Source organism: Callionymus lyra, chromosome 9, assembly GCF_982586985.1.
Source record: "Callionymus lyra chromosome 9, fCalLyr1.hap1.1, whole genome shotgun sequence".
NCBI lineage: Eukaryota > Metazoa > Chordata > Actinopteri > Syngnathiformes > Callionymidae > Callionymus > Callionymus lyra.
Window position 1 is genome coordinate 27,694,888 of NC_141826.1, and position 21,634 is coordinate 27,716,521.

General features: G+C 35.7%; 1 protein-coding gene across 4 annotated transcripts; it reads right to left on the reverse strand.

Moving 5' to 3' along the window:
- Positions 1-1,871: 1,871 nt before the first annotated feature.
- On the reverse strand, positions 1,872-16,807 carry cd40lg (CD40 ligand). 4 transcript variants are annotated; one of them, XM_087798470.1, is made up of 6 exons: positions 16,395-16,807; positions 11,861-12,050; positions 4,036-4,229; positions 3,390-3,423; positions 3,240-3,329; positions 2,851-3,185 (listed from the first exon to the last, which is right to left on the reverse strand). In XM_087798470.1, the coding sequence occupies exons 1-6, from the start codon at positions 16,735-16,737 to the stop codon at positions 2,957-2,959; spliced, it is 1,080 nt and encodes a 359-aa protein (XP_087654596.1). In that variant the 5' UTR covers positions 16,738-16,807; the 3' UTR covers positions 2,851-2,956. The 4 variants fall into 4 exon arrangements, with proteins under 4 accessions (XP_087654599.1, XP_087654598.1, XP_087654596.1 ...); XM_087798469.1 differs by having other exon boundaries at positions 3,390-3,426; XM_087798473.1 differs by lacking the exon at positions 16,395-16,807 and having other exon boundaries at positions 1,872-3,185; positions 11,834-12,042.
- Between the last annotated feature and the right edge of the window lie 4,827 nt (positions 16,808-21,634).

The following is a 21,634-nucleotide window of genomic DNA, read 5'->3' on the forward strand; positions in this document are numbered from 1 at the left end:
TAGACTATAACAAATATTGCAATAAAAAAAATGTTTTTTACAAAATACAACAAAAAAGGATTTGATCTTAAAGTAGATTTAAATAAATTAAAATAAATGTATATATTACTGGGCTGTGACTGTTGAAAAGATAAAATATTTATATTAAGTTTTCAAACAAAACAATCAAAACACGTTAATAGAAAAATAAGTTGAATCCAGTGTCTTAAAAATATATTATTTCTCAGGAAAACTCAAAGTTATAATAATTCTAATGAATAAACTTGATTTGTTTGAACTGTGATGCGTTCACTGACACCAGGAACGTCGAGATCATCGATTCCTAGAACGTCTCACAAAAAGCCTCTTCGAGTGGAAACGAACGACTTTCTTTCTCAAAACGAAACTCTTTGAACTTTTGAGCTGCGGCGACGCTTCCGATCCCACAAACGCTGAGTCTCTCACGGATGCACTTCCTGAATGTTGCGTCTGCAGGTCACATGATCTCCGGCGAGAGACGCCAGGAAAACGGTGGAATAATAGTAAATCCCTGGCGGTCGGTACGAGGTGTTGCACCAGGCGCTGCCTTAAGATCCTTGGAAATGTTTTGATGTTTTCACTCGTGTTTGTTCTTGAGCTTCTATGCAAAGTTTGTTTTTATCTCGTGTTCAACCTTGGATTAAAATCTTACGACCCCTGAGCTAATGACGGCGTTTCAAAACCCCCGGTGTGGTGAAGGTGTTCACAGGATGGAGGGATGACTCTCCTCCGCTCACAGTTTCCACCGCAGATCGAGCGTCAACTTTTCTGCACCAGTTTCTTCTTCGACGCTTCAGTTGCTGCGACAAGAAACTTCTCTTAAAACACATTTTTTACGTTTGGTTTTCTTGTCGTAGCAATTTTTTTTGAATCCTTAGTACTTTTGTACCTTTTTTAGTCGACAAACAAGATTAAAAAAATGTTTATTAAGCATCAAATCTGACATTTGATCTATTATGACTAATAACAATAAAAAAAATATATATATTTGAATTGAATTCGAAACCAAAAGTGAACAAATGAGTTTTAACTTAATTACTCAGTGTTTTTCCATCAGTGCAGTTTGTTTTTTAGCTGCTGTGACCGAAGTGATCGTTATTTGGTTAAAAAAATATACACAAAAAAAACGTCAACTCTTCTAAGAGAAGTAAAATAGTTTATAACTTGAATCGCCGATTTCCATCTCACTCCCTCTCAGTGAACTCATTTCTGCAGCATTTATTTTTGGACTTGAATCATCAGAATCATGAGCTTCTTAAACGTATGTTGTTGTGAGTTTTGGTTGATTTTATAAAACTGTCAAGTATTTGCTTCGTCAACGATCCTGACACTCGTTTGTTTCTGAACGTCGATGATGTCACTTCCTGTTCTGTCGCTGCTACTGTTGCTCTTGTGGTCGTTGATGAGTCGTTGGTTCTGCGGTTCAACTTCTCGACTCGTTTGGATCCTGAACGAATATATGTATCGATGCAAAGAAACTCTAGTGAGTAAAGTAACAAACTTTAGTTCCGAAGCTCATGAAATACATTTGGACTTAAAAGTGTAAAAGTTTAAATCACTGCCGTCGTTTAAACTGTTTAAACTTATTTATTTTATTTTAATACATTTAAATGTTGTATTTTTAAGCATTTTGATTGTTGTAATCAATCATTTCTATATTAAAAGGTTAAATTGTTTTATTAAATAATCTTATTTTAGAAATCGAATATTTTATTCAGGTTAGTTTAGGACGAACTTTGATCCTCAGCAGGTCTCCTTCGGGAAATAGTGTTTTTTCCAAAGTATCCACAGCAAATACAGCAATTATTCATAAAAAATAATCAAAATAAAATAAGAACAAGAACAAAGAGAAATAAAGTATAATAGTTTATATTCAATATTTACATTAAATACACTTATTTTTAGACACAGTGAGAAAATAACCTTAAATTCAAGTTAGAAATGATTACATTTGGTGATTTAAAAATAATTGAAATGCTTTAAATAACATGTCAATAAAAAACAAAAGTTTCAACATTTTAACTCTTCATTCCATGAACTAATACTTTAATCAACTAATACTTCCATCAACTAATACTTTAATCAACTAATACTTCCATGAACTAATACTTCAATCAACTAATACTTCCATCAACTAATACTTCCATCAACTAATACTTCCATCAACTAATAATTCCATCAACTAATACTTCCCTCAAGTAGTACTTCCCTCAAGTAGTACTTCCATGAACTAGTACTTCCATGAACTAAGACTTCCATCAACTAATACTTCCATCAACTAATACTTCCATCAACTAATATCTCCATGAACTAATACTTCCATCAACTAATACTTCCATCAACTAATATCTCCATGAACTAATACTTCCATCAACTAATACTTCCATCAACTAATACTTCCATCAACTAGTACTTCCATGAACTAATACTTCCATGAACTAAGACTTCCATCAACTAATACTTCCATGTATCCACGTGTTATTAAACATGTTATTAAACATGTTATTAAACATGTTATTAAACGTGTTATTAAACGTGTTATTAAACATGTTATTAAACGTGTTATTAAACGTGTTATTAAACGTGTTATTAAACATGTTATTAAACGTGTTATTAAACATGTTATTAAACATGTTATTAAACGTGTTATTAAACGTGTTATTAAACGTGTTATTAAACGGGTTATTAAACATGTTATTAAACGTGTTATTAAACGTGTTATTAAACGTGTTATTAAACGTGTTATTAAACGGGTTATTAAACATGTTATTAATCGTGATAGTTCCATAAATATCTTGGTTGCTACAGCTTGAACAGGCCAAAGGTCGTGGCTCCAGGACTGTAGTCCACCGAGGAAGGGTTGTCCACCCACAGGCTGAGCTGCTGTCCAGCCTGAAGCTCCATCATCTGTCCCTGCGAGGCCGAGCACATGTGCGGGTCACTCTGACCCGAGCGGTCCAGGCTGCAGCTGGCCTGCATCACCTCCTCGTTGGTGTCGTTGAGTCGTCGCTTGACCCTGCAGGTGAGAGGTCGGGCGGCGTCGGCGGCCGAGAAGGTGACCTTGGAGAAGACGTAGTAGAGTCCGGACTCCTGGACGGTCAACCAGGTGTCGGCGCAGACGATCCTGCTGCAGACGGAATGATCCTTCTTCCAGGTCAGAGCGCCCGCTGAGCAGGAACATCTTTAGAATCACGAGACACAAACCAGATCCTGGATCTCACCTGAAGGTCTCTGAGGCGTGGAGGGCTTCTGTGGACGCTTCACCACCATCTGAGCCACGACCTTCTGCTCCTGCTTCTGCCACGAAAACGCTGCAAAGATCCAAACGTTGTTAAACCAGTTCATGGTTTGAATCTCTTGCTTTTATTCACCTTTCCGGCCCTCGGAGGGAAGTTCCTGCTGCTGCTGCTGAAGGTGAGAAACACGTTTAAACTCACGAAGATCCAAATGGAAACAAACGTTTTTGTGACGCTTTTGCTCGAAGACGGAGGTGGAAGAAAAATGTAAAAAAGCTCATTTAGTTTCTGTTTTTTGAGAAATACGCTTTTCTTTCTTTCTTTTTTCTAACTTTCTTTCTTCTAAAGAGTTTAACATTTACTTAAATTCTTTAAACTGAATGTGAAAAACAGTATTTTTCTTAAAACTTCATCTCAATTTGTGAGAAAAATTTTTTTCTTTATTATTATTTCTCTGAATCGGACTCTAAACATGTTTATTTTAAAACCAAATGAAACCTTTGTCGACTAATTTAATTCAAGTCAATGATGTTTAACATACATTAAAGTGAAACGTTACACAATATGAACAATTTTAATACAAATTATTAATAAAAAATATATTGTTCAGAAATAGAGAAGATAGAGAGAAATAAAAAACAAACTTTTGGTCAAACATATTATTTACCTGTGATTATTACATTTAACAACCAAATAAGTTTGTATTTGAATCAATAGTGTTTGTTATTATAGAAACATCTGCTCAGATATCATTTACTTCCTCATCATGTTGCAAAAGTACCTGTTTGGAGTGAAAGTAGAAGTAAAAGAATCCTCCGAGCGTCAGGAACAGGTGCAGCATCACGACTGCGCTCAGGAAGTGGATCCAGGACTTGCGAGATCTGGGCTGTGGAGCCGAGACCAGGATCTGCTGAGATCGAGGAGGCAGCGGAGGAGCCGCGACGCTGCTCTGGTACGTGTTGATCATGTCTGGAGCTGCAGGAGGAAGAAGCTGAAGGTGTCACAGCAACATCCGTGGCCTCAAGACCTCCTCCTTTTTTTTCATTTTTTGTTTCAATAGTTTGTAAATGTGTTTTAATAGTTTGTAAATGTGTTTAAAAGTTTGTAAATGTGTTTAAAAGTTTGTAAATGTGTTTAGATGTTTGTAAATTTGTTTCAATAGTTTGTAAATGTGTTTAAAAGTTTGTAAATGTGTTTTAATGTTTGTAAATTTGTTTCAATAGTTTGTAAATGTGTTTAAAAGTTTGAAAATGTGTTTCAATAATTTGCAAATGTGTTTAAGTTTGTAAATGTGTTTAAAAGTTTGTAAATTTGTTTCAATAGTCTGTAAATGTGTTTAAAAGTTTGTAAATGTGTTTAAATGTTTGTAAATTTGTTTCAATAGTTTGTAAATGTGTTTAAAAGTTTGTAAATGTGTTTAAATGTTTGTAAATTTGTTTCAATAGTTTGTAAATGTGTTTAAAAGTTTGTAAATGTGTTTAAATGTTTGTAAATTTGTTTCAATAGTTTGTAAATGTGTTTAAAGGTTTGTAAATGTGTTTTAATGTTTGTAAATTTGTTTCAATAGTTTGTAAATGTGTTTAAAAGTTTGAAAATGTGTTTCAATAATTTGCAAATGTGTTTAAGTTTGTAAATGTGTTTAAATTGTTTGTAATTGTGTTTCAATATATGGTTAATGTGTTTTAATAGTTTGTTAATGTGTTAAAAAGTTTGTTAATGTGTTTCAATACTTTGTAAATGTGTTTGATAGTTTATTAATGTGTTTCAATAGTTTGTAAATGTGTTTACATTTTTGTAAATGTGTTTGAATAGTTTTAAAATGTGTTTAAGTTTGTAAATGTGTTTAAATGTTTGTAAATGTGTTTCAATATTTTGTAAGTGTGTTTAAAAGTTTTTAAATGTGTTTCAATAGTTTGTAAATGTGTTTTAATGTTTTTAAATGTGTTTAAATGTTTGTAAATGTGTTTCAATAGTTTGTAAATGTGTTTTAATGTTTTTAAATGTGTTTAAATGTTTGTAAATGTGTTTCAATAGTTTGTAAATGTGTTTAAATGTTTGTAAATGTGTTTCAATAGTTTGTTAACGTGTTTTAATAATTTGTAAATGTGTTTAAATGTTTGTAAATGTGTTTCAATAGTTTGTAAATGTGTTTAAAAGTTTGTAAATGTGTTTCAATAGTTTGTTAATGTGTTTAAAAGTTTGTAAATGTGTTTAACAGTTTGTAAATGTGTTAACAAATTGGTAAATGTGTTTCAATAGTTTGTTAATGTGTTTATAAGTTTTGTAAATGTGTTAACAAATTGGTAAATGTGTTTCAATTTTTGTAAATGTGTTTAAATAGTTTTTAAATGTGTTTCAATAGATAGTTAATGTGTTTAAAAGTTTGCTAATGTGTTTACGTTTGTACATCTGTTTCAATTGTTTGTAAATATGTTAAAATGTTTATAAATGTGTTTCAATAGTTTGTAAATGTGTTTAAATGTTTTTAAATGTGTTCCAATAGTTTGTAAATATGTTTAGGTTTGTAAATGTTTTTAAATAGTTTGTAAATGTGTTTAAAAGTTTGTAAATGTGTTTCAATAGTTTTTAAATGTGTTGAAAAGTTTGCAAATGTTTTCCAATAGTTTTATATTCGTTTCAATAATTGTTTTGCAATCGTTTGTTAATGTGTTCAAGTGTGTAAATGTGTTTCAATAGTTTGTAAATGTGTTTCAATAGTTTGTAAATGTGTTAGAAAGTTTGTAAATGTGTTTAAATAGTTTGTAAATGTGTTTCAATAGTTTGTAAATTTGTTTAAATAGTTTGCAAATGTGTTTAAGTTTGTAAATGTGTTTAAATAGTTTGTAAGTGTGTTTAACTAGTTTGTAAATGTGTTTCAATAGTTTGTTAACGTGTTTTAATAATTTGTAAATGTGTTTAAATGTTTGTAAATGTGTTTAAAAGTTTGTAAATGTGTTTAAATGTTTGTAAATGTGTTTCAATAGTTTGTAAATGTGTTTAAATGTTTGTAAATGTGTTTCAATAGTTTGTTAACGTGTTTTAATAATTTGTAAATGTGTTTAAATGTTTGTAAATGTGTTTCAATAGTTTGTAAATGTGTTTAAAAGTTTGTAAATGTGTTTCAATAGTTTGTTAATGTGTTTAAAAGTTTGTAAATGTGTTTAACAGTTTGTAAATGTGTTAACAAATTGGTAAATGTGTTTCAATAGTTTGTTAATGTGTTTATAAGTTTTGTAAATGTGTTAACAAATTGGTAAATGTGTTTCAATTTTTGTAAATGTGTTTAAATAGTTTTTAGATGTGTTTCAATAGATAGTTAATGTGTTTAAAAGTTTGCTAATGTGTTTACGTTTGTAAATCTGTTTCAATAGTTTGTAATCATGTTTCAATTGTTTGTAAATATGTTAAAATGTTTATAAATGTGTTTCAATAGTTTGTAAATGTGTTTAAGTGTTTTTAAATGTGTTCCAATAGTTTGTAAATATGTTTAGGTTTGTAAATGTTTTTAAATAGTTTGTAAATGTGTTTAAAAGTTTGTAAATGTGTTTCAATAGTTTTTAAATGTGTTGAAAAGTTTGCAAATGTTTTCCAATAGTTTTATATTCGTTTCAATAATTGTTTTGCAATCGTTTGTTAATGTGTTCAAGTGTGTAAATGTGTTTCAATAGTTTGTAAATGTGTTTCAATACTTTGTAAATGTGTTTCAATAGTTTGTAAATGTGTTAGAAAGTTTGTAAATGTGTTTCAATAGTTTGTAAATGTGTTAGAAAGTTTGTAAATGTGTTTCAATAGTTTGTAAATGTGTTAGAAAGTTTGTAAATGTGTTTCAATAGTTTGTAAATGTGTTAGAAAGTTTGTAAATGTGTTTCAATAGTTTGTAAATGTGTTTCAATAGTTTGTAAATTTGTTTAAATAGTTTGCAAATGTGTTTAAGTTTGTAAATGTGTTTAAATAGTTTGTAAGTGTGTTTAACTAGTTTGTAAATGTGTTTCAATAGTTTGTAAATGTGTTTTAATGTTTTTAAATGTGTTTAAATGTTTGTAAATGTGTTTCAATAGTTTGTAAATGTGTTTAAATGTTTGTAAATGTGTTTCAATAGTTTGTAAATGTGTTTAAATGTTTGTAAATGTGTTTCAATAGTTTGTTAACGTGTTTTAATAATTTGTAAATGTGTTTAAATGTTTGTAAATGTGTTTCAATAGTTTGTAAATGTGTTTAAAAGTTTGTAAATGTGTTTCAATAGTTTGTTAATGTGTTTAAAAGTTTGTAAATGTGTTTAACAGTTTGTAAATGTGTTAACAAATTGGTAAATGTGTTTCAATAGTTTGTTAATGTGTTTATAAGTTTTGTAAATGTGTTAACAAATTGGTAAATGTGTTTCAATTTTTGTAAATGTGTTTAAATAGTTTTTAAATGTGTTTCAATAGATAGTTAATGTGTTTAAAAGTTTGTTAATGTGTTTAAAAGTTTGCTAATGTGTTTACGTTTGTAAATCTGTTTCAATAGTTTGTAATCATGTTTCAATTGTTTGTAAATATGTTAAAATGTTTATAAATGTGTTTCAATAGTTTGTAAATGTGTTTAAATGTTTTTAAATGTGTTCCAATAGTTTGTAAATATGTTTAGGTTTGTAAATGTTTTTAAATAGTTTGTAAATGTGTTTAAAAGTTTGTAAATGTGTTTAAATAGTTTTTAAATGTGTTGAAAAGTTTGCAAATGTTTTCCAATAGTTTTATATTCGTTTCAATAATTGTTTTGCAATCGTTTGTTAATGTGTTCAAGTGTGTAAATGTGTTTCAATAGTTTGTAAATGTGTTTCAATACTTTGTAAATGTGTTTCAATAGTTTGTAAATGTGTTTCAATACTTTGTAAATGTGTTTCAATAGTTTGTAAATGTGTTTTGAACATCCCAACAAAAAAGGTTCTTTAATAAATGAGTAAATACTGACTCACTCATAATCAAGTACTTTACTGACACTTTAATGAACGCTTCATCAACACTTTTCTTCTACTGATCAAAACATCCAGAATACAAAGAGTCCAGAAGAAGGGATGAAGAAAGAGAAGAAGGGATGGAGAGAGAGAAGAAGGGATGAAGAAAGAGAAGAAGGGATGAATGAAGAGAAGAAGGGATGGAGAGAGAGAAGAAGGGATGAAGAAAGAGAAGAAGGGATGAAGAGAGAGAAGAAGGGATGAATAAAGAGAAGAAGGGGTGAATGAATAGAAGAAGGGATGAAGAAAGAGAAGAAGGGATGAAGAGAAAGAAGAAGGGATGAAGAGAGAGAAGAAGGGATGAAGAAAGAGAAGAAGGGATGAAGAAAGAAGAAGGGATGGAGAGAGTGAAGAAAGAGAAGAAGGGATGAAGAAAGAGAAGAAGGGATGGAGAGAGAGAAGAAGGGATGAAGAGAGAGAAGAAGGGATGAAGAAAGAGAAGAAGGGATGAAGAGAGAGAAGAAGGGATGAAGAAAGAGGAGAAGGGATGAAGAGAGAGAAGAAGGGATGAAGAAAGAGAAGAAGGGATAAAGAAAGAGAAGAAGGGATGGAGAGAGAGAAGAAGGGATGAAGAAAGAGAAGAAGGGATGAAGAAAGAGAAGAAGGGATGGAGAGAGAGAAGAAGGGATGAAGAGAGAGAAGAAGGGATGAAGAAAGAGAAGATGGGATGAAGAGAGAGAAAAAGGGATGAAGAAAGAGAAGAAGGGATGAAGAGAGAGAAGAAGGGATATAGAAAGAGAAGAAGGGATGAAGAAAGAGAAGAAGGGATGGAGAGAGAGAAGAAGGGATGAAGAGAGAGAAGAAGAGATGGAGAGAGAGAAGAAGGAAGAGAAGAAGAGAGAGAAGAAGAGAGAGAAGAAGGGATGGAGAGAGAGAAGAAGAGAGAGAAGAAGAAAGGGAAGAAGAAAGAGAAGAAGGGATGGAGAGAGAGAAGAAGGGATGAAGGGAGAGAAGAAGGGATGAAGAGAGACAAGAAGGGACGAAGAAAGAGAAGAAGGGATGAATGAAGAGAAGAAGGGATGGAGAGAGAGAAGAAGGGATGAAGAGAGAGAAGAAGGGATGAAGAAAGAGAAGAAGGGATGAAGAAAGAGGAGAAGGGATGAAGAGAGAGAAGAAGGGATGAAGAAAGAGAAGAAGGGATAAAGAAAGAGAAGAAGGGATGGAGAGAGAGAAGAAGGGATGAAGAAAGAGAAGAAGGGATGAAGAAAGAGAAGATGGGATGAAGAGAGAGAAAAAGGGATGAAGAAAGAGAAGAAGGGATGAAGAGAGAGAAGAAGGGATGAAGAGAGAGAAGAAGGGATATAGAAAGAGAAGAAGGGATGAAGAAAGAGAAGAAGGGATGAGAGAGAGAAGAAGGGATGAAGAGAGAGAAGAAGAGATGGAGAGAGAGAAGAAGGAAGAGAAGAAGAGAGAGAAGAAGAGAGAGAAGAAGGGATGGAGAGAGAGAAGAAGAAAGAGAAGAAGGGAAGAAGAAAGAGAAGAAGGGATGAAGAAAGAGAAGAATGGATGAATGAAGAGAAGAAGGGATGGAGAGAGAGAAGAAGGGATGAAGAAAGAGAAGAAGGGATGAAGAGAGAGAAGAAGGGATAAAGAGAGAGAAGAAGGGATGAAGAAAGAGGAGACGGGATGAAGAGAGAGAAGAAGGGATGAAGAAAGAGAAAAAGGGATAAAGAAAGAGAAGAAGGGATGAGAGAGAGAAGAAGGGATGAAGAAAGAGAAGAAGGGATGAAGAAAGAGAAGAAGGGATGAGAGAGAGAAGAAGGGATGAAGAGAGAGAAGAAGGGATGAAGAAAGAGAAGATGGGATGAAGAGAGAGAAAAAGGGATGAAGAAAGAGAAGAAGGGATGAAAAGAGAGAAGAAGGGATGAAGAGAGAGAAGAAGGGATATAGAAAGAGAAGAAGGGATGAAGAAAGAGAAGAAGGGATGGAGAGCGAGAAGAAGGGATGAAGAGAGAGAAGAAGAGATGGAGAGAGAGAAGAAGGAAGAGAAGAAGAGAGAGAAGAAGGAATGGAGAGAGAGAAGAAGAGAGAGAAGAAGAAAGAGAAGAAGGGAAGAAGAAAGAGAAGAATGGATGAATGAAGAGAAGAAGGGATGGAGAGAGAGAAGAAGGGATGAAGAAAGAGAAGAAGGGATGAAGAGAGAGAAGAAGGGATAAAGAGAGAGAAGAAGGGATGAAGAAAGAGGAGACGGGATGAAGAGAGAGAAGAAGGGATGAAGAAAGAGAAAAAGGGATAAAGAAAGAGAAGAAGGGATGAGAGAGAGAAGAAGGGATGAAGAAAGAGAAGAAGGGATGAAGAAAGAGAAGAAGGGATGAGAGAGAGAAGAAGGGATGAAGAGAGAGAAGAAGGGATGAAGAAAGAGAAGATGGGATGAAGAGAGAGAAAAAGGGATGAAGAAAGAGAAGAAGGGATGAAAAGAGAGAAGAAGGGATGAAGAGAGAGAAGAAGGGATATAGAAAGAGAAGAAGGGATGAAGAAAGAGAAGAAGGGATGGAGAGCGAGAAGAAGGGATGAAGAGAGAGAAGAAGAGATGGAGAGAGAGAAGAAGGAAGAGAAGAAGAGAGAGAAGAAGGAATGGAGAGAGAGAAGAAGAGAGAGAAGAAGAAAGAGAAGAAGGGAAGAAGAAAGAGAAGAAGGGATGGAGAGAGAGAAGAAGGGATGAAGAGAGAGAAGAAGGGATGGAGAGAGAGAAGAAGGAAGAGAAGAAGAAAGAGAAGAAGAGAGAGAGAAGAAGGATTGAAGAGAGAGAAGAAGAAAGAGAAGAAGAGAGAGAAGAAGAAAGAGAAGAAGAGAGAGAAGAAGAAAGAGAAGATCAGGGCGACAGATACACGACCAGACTGTGTCTCTCGTTCACTCGACTCTGACGATGTGACACGAAGATCCGAACAAACGTCTGGATGAACATCTGCTCGTGACGTCCTGAGCTTCTTGTGTGCAGTTGATGAAGAACGATAGAAGTGATGAGAGGTCAGGAGGTTATGTTCAGGTGTTCTTTACCTTCATCTGTTCATCCGTTTATCCGTTCATCCCTTCATCTCTTCATCTCTTCATCTCTTCATATCTTCATCCCTTCATCCCTTCATCTCTTCATCTCTTCATCCCTTCATCTCTTCATCTCTTCATCCCTTCATTCCTTCATCCCTTCATCAGTTCATCCCTTCATCCCTTCATCCCTTCATCACTTCATCTCTTCATCCCTTCATCACTTCATCCGTTCATCCGTTCATCCCTTCATCCGTTCATCCGTTCATCCCTTCATCACTTCATCTCTTCATCCCTTCATCCCTTCATCTCTTCATCCCTTCATCCCTTCATCCGTTCATCCCTTCATCCCTTCATCACTTCATCTCTTCATCTCTTCTTCTCTCACAAATACAAGTACATCAGTTTAAATAATTTAACGATAATTAAAAAATATTTACTAATAAAATGTATTTTAAATTGTTGATATAATCAAATCAAACTCTACGTGTGAAATAAATAGAAAATATTGATTTATTTAATTTAATTATTCAAGAAATGATTCGATGCTGAAAAACAAGTTAAATTCAGTATTGAGTTTCTATGCTGCAGCTGACGATCCTACCCGTGACGCCGTCTGCAGGGAGTTCACCTGGTGGTTGAAGAACATGTGGAGGACGGGGTGGACGAACGCTGACCTTGACGAGGACAGAACGCTGACCCGTCATCAGGAGCTCTGAGGGCAGCGACGAGCGACATGATGCCAGCAGGAGCACGTAACCATGGAAACAACCAGGACCAGGATGTGATGCTCGCGCCGTTGACACGTGTGAACGTTGATGCTGCGAAGTTACAAGTGTTACACACAAGTGTTACACACTAACATCATTATACACACCTGAACACAAGTGTTACACACAAGTGTTACACACTAACATCATTATACACACCTGAACACAAGTGTTACACACAAGTGTTATACACTAACATCATTATACACACCTGAACACAAGTGTTATACACTAACATCATTATACACACCTGAACACAAGTGTTACACACAAGTGTTACACACTAACATCATTATACACACCTGAACACAAGTGTTATACACTAACATCATTATACACACCTGAACACAAGTGTTACACACAAGTGTTACACACTAACATCATTATACACACCTGAACACAAGTGTTACACACAAGTGTTATACACTAACATCATTATACACACCTGAACACGAGTGTTACACACAAGTGTTGTACACTAACATCATTATACACACCTGAACACAAGTGTTACACACAAGTGTTATACACTAACATCATTATACACACCTGAACACGAGTGTTACACACAAGTGTTACACACAAACATCCTCATACACAAATGTACACAAACATACACACATGTACACAAACATACACACATGTACACAAACATACACGTATTTACATAAACATACACACATGTACACAAACATACACACATGTACACAAACATACACGTATTTACACAAACATACACACATGTACACAAACATACACATATGTACACAAACATACACACATGTACACAAACATACACACATGTACACAAACATACACACATGTACACAAACATACACATATGTACACAAACATACACATACACAAACATACGTACATGTACACAAACATACACACAAACATCATCATACACACATGTACACAAACATACGCACATGTACACAAACATACACGTACACAAACATACACACATGTACACAAACATACACACAAACATCATCATACACACATGTACGCAAACATACGCACATGTACACAAACATACGCACATGTACACAAACATACGCACATGTACACAAACATACACATACACAAACATACGTACATGTACACAAACATACACACATGTACACAAACATACACATACACAAACATACGTACATGTACACAAACATACACACAAACATCATCATACACACATGTACACAAACATACACACATGTACACAAACATACACACAAGAATAAACACAAATAATTCACTAAAACATAAACGGTCAGTTTTAAAAGAAACTATTTCAAATCATGGTAAGTAAGTAAGTAAGTAAGTAATATATATTTATATAGCGCTTTTCGAGACCAGGGTCACAAAGCGCTTTAACAATCAAAACAATACTCAAAACAGTACATACTTCAAAGATCAAGACAACACCGAGAACAACACAGGAGTTCGAGAAATTCAAGGAAAAGCCTGAACAAATAGAAAAGTCTTAAGATGTTTCTTAAAGGAGTCAGTAGATCATCAAGAGCAAAGAGAGAGGAAGATTGTTCCAAAGCTTAGGAGCAACAGCCTGAAAAGATTTCTCTCCTCTGGTCCTGAGCCGTGTGCGTGGAACCATAAGTAGATTCTGATCCACAGACCTCAGAGCCCGAGCTGGGGTGTAAGGCTGGATCAGATCAGTGATGTAAGGAGGAGCCTGACCATGAATAGCTCTGAAAGTAAGAACCAGAATTTTAAAGTTGATCCTGAAAGAAACTGGAAGCCAGTGAAGAGTTTTAAGGACCGGAGAAATGTGACTTCTTCTACTAGAGCGGGTCAGAATTCTCGCTGCAGAGTTCTGAATCAACTGCAGGCGAGACAGCTCCTTCTTGTTAAGACATGAAAACAAACTGTTACAATAGTCCAGACGAGAAGAAACAAACGCATGGATTACAAGCTCCAGATCATGTTGTGACAGCATTTTCCTAAGTTTAGAGATTTTTCTCAGTTGAAGGAAACAGTTTCTGGTCAGTTTTCTACAGTGTTGAACAAGAGACATGTCTTTATCAAATACAACACCCAGGTTTCTCAGGCTCAGTTTGACAGACTGACCTAAGTCACCCAAGTACTGACTCAACCCTGGAATCGTATCATCAGGAGCAATCACCAGAGTTTCAGTTTTGTCCACATTAAGCTGTAAAGTGTTTTCACTCAGCCATTGTTTGATTTCTAGCAAACAATTGACTAAGCTGTTCAGCCTTTGGGGCTCAGTTGGGTCAAAAGAGCAGTAGAGCTGGATGTCATCAGCAAAAATGTGATAAGAAACATCTGGAAATCTCTGAATGATTTTACCGAGGGGAATCAAGTACAGCAAAAACAATAAAGGACCCAGAACAGAACCTTGAGGGACTCCACACAACAGATCTGCCGATTCAGACCTCATTTGATTGGCAGATACACTAAAACTGCGCCCAGAAAGGTAAGATGAGAACCATTCTAACACAGACCCAGACAGTCCCACTTCATCCCTTAGTCTTCTCAGCAGGATCTGGTGATCAACTGTGTCAAAGGCTGACGACAGATCCAAGAGAACCAGAACAGTGAATTTACCAGAGTCAGCCGACATCATGATGTCACTGGACACTTTCAGTAAAGCTGTCTCCGTAGAGTGATGTTTACGGAAGCCAGACTGAAACTTCTCATGGATGTCGCTCTGATCCAAGAACAAAGACAGCTGCTCGGACACCACCTTCTCCAAGATCTTGGACAAGAAAGGGAGCTTAGAAATAGGCCTGAAATTACTGAGGTCAGTTGGGTCTAAGCCTGGTTTTTTGAGCAGAGGCTCCACAATGGCATGTTTAAATGCATTGGGAAAAACCCCTGTGGAAAGGGAGAGGTTCACCATATTGGTAACCCAGGGGCCAATTACATCAAATACTTTGATAAAAAGCCTACAAGGAAGGACGTCATCTGAGCAAGAGGAGGGTTTCATCTTGTTCACTAGTGCTGAAATATCACCCAAAGATACAGCAGAGAAGGATGACCAAGAGGAGGAGATGGGCTCAGAGACAGTAGGGGTTCCAAACAAAGGGGGAGAGATTTTCTCTTTGATCAATTTAATTTTGTCAATGAAAAATCTCAACAATGCATTGCTGTCAGCTTCACAGAAGACCGGCGTGATTTGAGGAGCAGGAGACACGAGAGAATTAATCGTGTCAAACAAAACTTTGGGGTTTTTCCTATTTGCTGCTACCAGTTTTCTGATGTAATCAGATCTAGCAGTTTCTACCATCTCATTGTAAGAAGTCAACAGATCCCTGAGGTGAAGTCTGTGCACCTCAAGTTTAGTAGACTTCCAGAGACGCTCAGTCTTTCGACAAAGTCTCTTCAGACTCAGGAGATCTTCATTTGTCCAAGGGCACCGTTTTTTCTGAATTTTCAAGTTCGATTTAACAGGTGCCACTTGATCCAGTATTTCAACACAATGATCAGTAAAACAGTGAATCAAACTGTCCACATCGGGACAGTCATCAAAGGAAAGACGGTCAAACATAGCAGAAAAACTGTCTGCAGTATCGGCTGAGATGACACGCCTCTGAGACCTAACTTTCAAAGGCTTAGGTTCAGGGATGAAGTCCAGGTTGAACAAGACAAGAGAATGATCACTCAGATGGACATCATGTACAGATACATTAGAAATGTTCAGGCCAAGAGTAAAAACTAAGTCTAAAATGTGGCCTTTTTGATGAGTGGGTTCAGAAACATGTTGCTCAAAATTAAAGGCTTCAGTTAAAGTTAAAAGTTCTTTAGCAGAACAAGATGTGACGTCATCAACATGAAGATTAAAGTCTCCAAGAATAAGAACAGATTCCATCTGAATAATGGAAGATAAGAAGTCACTAAAGTCTTTCAAGAACATCGCCGCAGGACCAGGCGGACGGTAGATTGACACACAATAGAAAGGTCTTGTAGAACCAACCAAGATCATCTGAGACTCAAAAGAAGTGAATTCCTGTGTCTGAATCACTTTGCAAGAACAACTCTCCCTAAAAACAGTAGCAAGACCTCCTCCACGACCAGAGAGGCGAGGCTTCCCCAGGACAGCGCTCCCTACTGGACAGAGTTCGTTCAGATGAATAAACTCTTCCTCTCTCTGCCAAGTCTCAGAAAGACATAATAAATCCAAATTAACTCTTGTGAAAAGATCATTAAGAATAAAGGATTTATTAGTAATGGAGCGAACATTAAGAAGTCCCACATTCAGCACCGATGACGTCACTGACGACGCCGCGTCACTGACAGGCGCGCAGAGCGGGATCTTTTGAAGCGAACAGCGGTCACGTGGGTACCAGCTGTCACTGAAGTTCAACTCGGTTGTAAAAGTCGAATTAAAGAGAGGAAATGAAAAAATCTTACCACCTTTCGTTGAGGTCTGGACAGAGGGCAGCGCTGATGTGTCGTCACACACAGTGAGAGGAATGTCGATCAAACACCGATGACGTTCGATGACGTCAGAGTTGTTCCGAGCGATCGCAACTGCACGTCTCATCCTGACCTGTACTCCAGCCCGACTCGATCCCTTGTGGAAATCGCCCGGTACTCGAGAGATCAAACGATATTCCACAGAGTCCGAGTCGATGAGAAGCGGAGCCGGAAACACGTTCACCGGACGTTGGTAACGGTCGCGAGTGAAGTCCTCCATCGACTCTCTGATGTTGAAAAGAGCATCACGATCATAGATCCGAGATGCTTGAGACATATCTTAAGTGATATGAGCATAATATCCGGACAAGTAGTCGTTAAAACGACTGTTTTTGGCAATTATTGCAGGAGCTTACGTTTCAAGCAGCCGATCAAAGGCTCACCGGAAGCGGAAGTGGTAAACTTGTCTTTCGCCCTGGATAGCTGGGATGGGTGATGCATTATTAAAAGTGATGATCTTTGGGATGATTTGATGTTCAAGGTTATTTGACACACGTTCAAGGTTATTTGACACATGTTCAAGGTTATTTGACACACGTTCAAGGTTATTTGACACACGTTCAAGGTTATTTGACACATGTTCAAGGTTATTTGACACACGTTCAAGGTTATTTGACACATGTTCAAGGTTATTTGACACACGTTCAAGGTTATTTGACACATGTTCAAGGTTATTTGACACATGTTCAAGGTTATTTGACACACGTTCAAGGTTATTTGACACACGTTCAAGGTTATATGACACATGTTCAAGGTTATTTGACACATGTTCAAGGTTATTTGACACACGTTCAAGGTTATTTGACACATGTTCAAGGTTATTTGACACATGTTCAAGGTTATTTGACACACGTTCAAGGTTATTTGACACACGTTCAAGGTTATTGGACACACGTTCAAGGTTATTTGACACACGTTCAAGGTTATTTGACACACGTTCAAGGTTATTTGACACATGTTCAAGGTTATTTAACACATGTTCAAGGTTATTTGTTAATGTTCAAGGTTATTTGACAAATGTTCAAGGTTATTTGACACACGTTCAAGGTTATTTGACACATGTTCAAGGTTATTTGACACACGTTCAAGGTTATTTGACACACGTTCAAGGTTATTTGACACATGTTTGAGGTTATTTGACACACGTTCAAGGTTATTTGACACACGTTCAAGGTTATTTGACACACGTTCAAGGTTATTTGACACACGTTCAAGGTTATTCGACACACGTTCAAGGTTATTTGACACATGTTCAAGGTTATTTGACACATGTTCAAGGTTATTTGACACACGTTCAAGGTTATTTGACACACGTTCAAGGTTATTTGACACATGTTCAAGGTTATTTGACACATGTTCAAGGTTATTTGACACACGTTCAAGGTTATTTGACACATGTTCAAGGTTATTTGACAAATGTTCAAGGTTATTTGACACACGTTCAAGGTTATTTGACACATGTTCAAGGTTATTTGACACATGTTCAAGGTTATTTGACACATGTTCAAGGTTATGTTCAAGGTTATTTGACACCGGTTCAAGGTTATTTGACACACGTTCAAGGTTATTTGACACATGTTCAAGGTTATTTGACACACGTTCAAGGTTATTTGACACATGTTCAAGGTTATTTGACACATGTTCAAGGTTATTTGACACATGTTCAAGGTTATGTTCAAGATTATTTGACACCGGTTCAAGGTTATTTGACACCGGTTCAAGGTTATTTGACACACGTTCAAGGTTATTTGACACACATTCAAGGTTATTTGACACATGTTTGAGGTTATTTGACACACGTTCAAGGTTATTTGACAAATGTTCAAGGTTATTTGACACACGTTCAAGGTTATTTGACACACGTTCAAGGTTATTTGACACATGTTCAAGGTTATTTGACACATGTTCAAGGTTATGTTCAAGGTTATTTGACACCGGTTCAAGGTTATTTGACACACGTTCAAGGTTATTTGACACATGTTCAAGGTTATTTGACACACGTTCAAGGTTATTTGACACATGTTCAAGGTTATTTGACACATGTTCAAGGTTATTTGACACATGTTCAAGGTTATGTTCAAGATTATTTGACACCGGTTCAAGGTTATTTGACACCGGTTCAAGGTTATTTAACACATGTTCAAGGTTATTTGACAAATGTTCAAGGTTATTTGACACACGTTCAAGGTTATTTGACACACGTTCAAGGTTATTTGACACATGTTCAAGGTTATTTGACACACGTTCAAGGTTATTTGACACATGTTCAAGGTTATTTGACACATGTTCAAGGTTATTTGACAAATGTTCAAGGTTATTTGACAAACGTACAAGGTTATTTGACACATGTTCAAGGTTATTTGACACACGTTCAAGGTTATTTGACACACATTCAAGGTTATTTGACACATGTTTGAGGTTATTTGACACACGTTCAAGGTTATTTGACACACGTTCAAGGTTATTTGACACACGTTCAAGGTTATTTGACACACGTTCAAGGTTATTCGACACACGTTCAAGGTTATTTGACACATGTTCAAGGTTATTTGACACATGTTCAAGGTTATTTGACACACGTTCAAGGTTATTTGACACACGTTCAAGGTTATTTGACACATGTTCAAGGTTATTTGACACATGTTCAAGGTTATTTGACACACGTTCAAGGTTATTTGACACATGTTCAAGGTTATTTGACAAATGTTCAAGGTTATTTGACACACGTTCAAGGTTATTTGACACATGTTCAAGGTTATTTGACACATGTTCAAGGTTATTTGACACATGTTCAAGGTTATGTTCAAGGTTATTTGACACCAGTTCAAGGTTATTTGACACAAGTTCAAGGTTATTTGACACATGTTCAAGGTTATTTGACACACGTTCAAGGTTATTTGACACATGTTCAAGGTTATTTGACACATGTTTAAGGTTATTTGACACATGTTCAAGGTTATGTTCAAGATTATTTGACACCGGTTCAAGGTTATTTGACACCGGTTCAAGGTTATTTGACACATGTTCAAGGTTATTTGACAAATGTTCAAGGTTATTTGACACACGTTCAAGGTTATTTGACACACGTTCAAGGTTATTTGACACATGTTCAAGGTTATTTGACACACGTTCAAGGTTATTTGACACATGTTCCAGGTTATTTGACACATGTTCAAGGTTATTTGACAAATGTTCAAGGTTATTTGACAAATGTTCAAGGTTATTTGACACATGTTCAAGGTTATTTGACACACGTTCAAGGTTATTTGACAAATGTTCAAGGTTATTTGACACACGTTCAAGGTTATTTGACACATGTTCAAGGTTATTTGACACATGTTCAAGGTTATTTGACACATGTTCAAGGTTATTTGACACATGTTCAAGGTTATTTGACAAATGTTCAAAGTTATTTGACACACGTTCAAGGTTATTTGACACATGTTCAAGGTTATTCGACACACGTTCAAGGTTATTTGACACATGTTCAAGGTTATTTGACACATGTTCAAGGTTATTTGACACACGTTCAAGGTTATTTGACACACGTTCAAGGTTATTTGACACACGTTCAAGGTTATTTGACACATGTTCAAGGTTATTTGACACACGTTCAAGGTTATTTGACACATGTTCAAGGTTATTTGACAAATGTTCAAGGTTATTTGACACACGTTCAAGGTTATTTGACACATGTTCAAGGTTATTTGACACATGTTCAAGGTTATTTGACACATGTTCAAGGTTATGTTCAAGGTTATTTGACACCGGTTCAAGGTTATTAGACACACGTTCAAGGTTATTTGACACATGTTCAAGGTTATTTGACACACGTTCAAGGTTATTTGACACATGTTCAAGGTTATTTGACACATGTTCAAGGTTATTTGACACATGTTCAAGGTTATGTTCAAGATTATTTGACACCGGTTCAAGGTTATTTGACACCGGTTCAAGGTTATTTGACACATGTTCAAGGTTATTTGACAAATGTTCAAGGTTATTTGACACACGTTCAAGGTTATTTGACACACGTTCAAGGTTATTTGACACATGTTCAAGGTTATTTGACACACGTTCAAGGTTATTTGACACACGTTCAAGGTTATTTGACACATGTTCAAGGTTATTTGACAAATGTTCAAGGTTATTTGACAAATGTTCAAGGTTATTTGACACATGTTCAAGGTTATTTGACACACGTTCAAGGTTATTTTACAAATGTTCAAGGTTATTTGACACACGTTCAAGGTTATTTGACACATGTTCAAGGTTATTTGACACATGTTCAAGGTTATTTGTTAATGTTCAAGGTTATTTGACAAATGTTCAAGGTTATTTGACACATGTTCAAGGTTATTTGACACACGTTCAAGGTTATTTGACACACGTTCAAGGTTATTTGACACATGTTCAAGGTTATTTGACACATGTTCAAGGTTATTTGACAAATGTTCAAGGTTATTTGACAAATGTTCAAGGTTATTTGACACATGTTCAAGGTTATTTGACACACGTTCAAGGTTATTTTACAAATGTTCAAGGTTATTTGACACACGTTCAAGGTTATTTGACACATGTTCAAGGTTATTTGACACATGTTCAAGGTTATTTGTTAATGTTCAAGGTTATTTGACAAATGTTCAAGGTTATTTGACACATGTTCAAGGTTATTTGACACATGTTCAAGGGTATTTGACACACGTTCAAGGTTATTTGACACACGTTCAAGGTTATTTGACACATGTTCAAGGTTATTTGACACATGTTCAGGGTTATTTGACACACGTTCAAGGTTATTTGACACATGTTTGAGGTTATTTGACACACGTTCAAGGTTATTTGACACACGTTCAAGGTTATTTGACACACATTCAAGGTTATTTGACACACGTTCAAAGTTATTTGACACACGTTCAAGGTTATTTGACACACGTTCAAGGTTATTTGACACATGTTCAAGGTTATTTGACACATGTTCAAGGTTATTTGACACATGTTCAAGGTTATTTGACACATGTTCAAGGTTATTTGACACATGTTCAAGGTTATTTGACACACGTTCAAGGTTATTTGACACACGTTCAAGGTTATTTGACACATGTTCAAGGTTATTTGACACATGTTCAAGGTTATTTGACACACGTTCAAGGTTATTTGACACATGTTTGAGG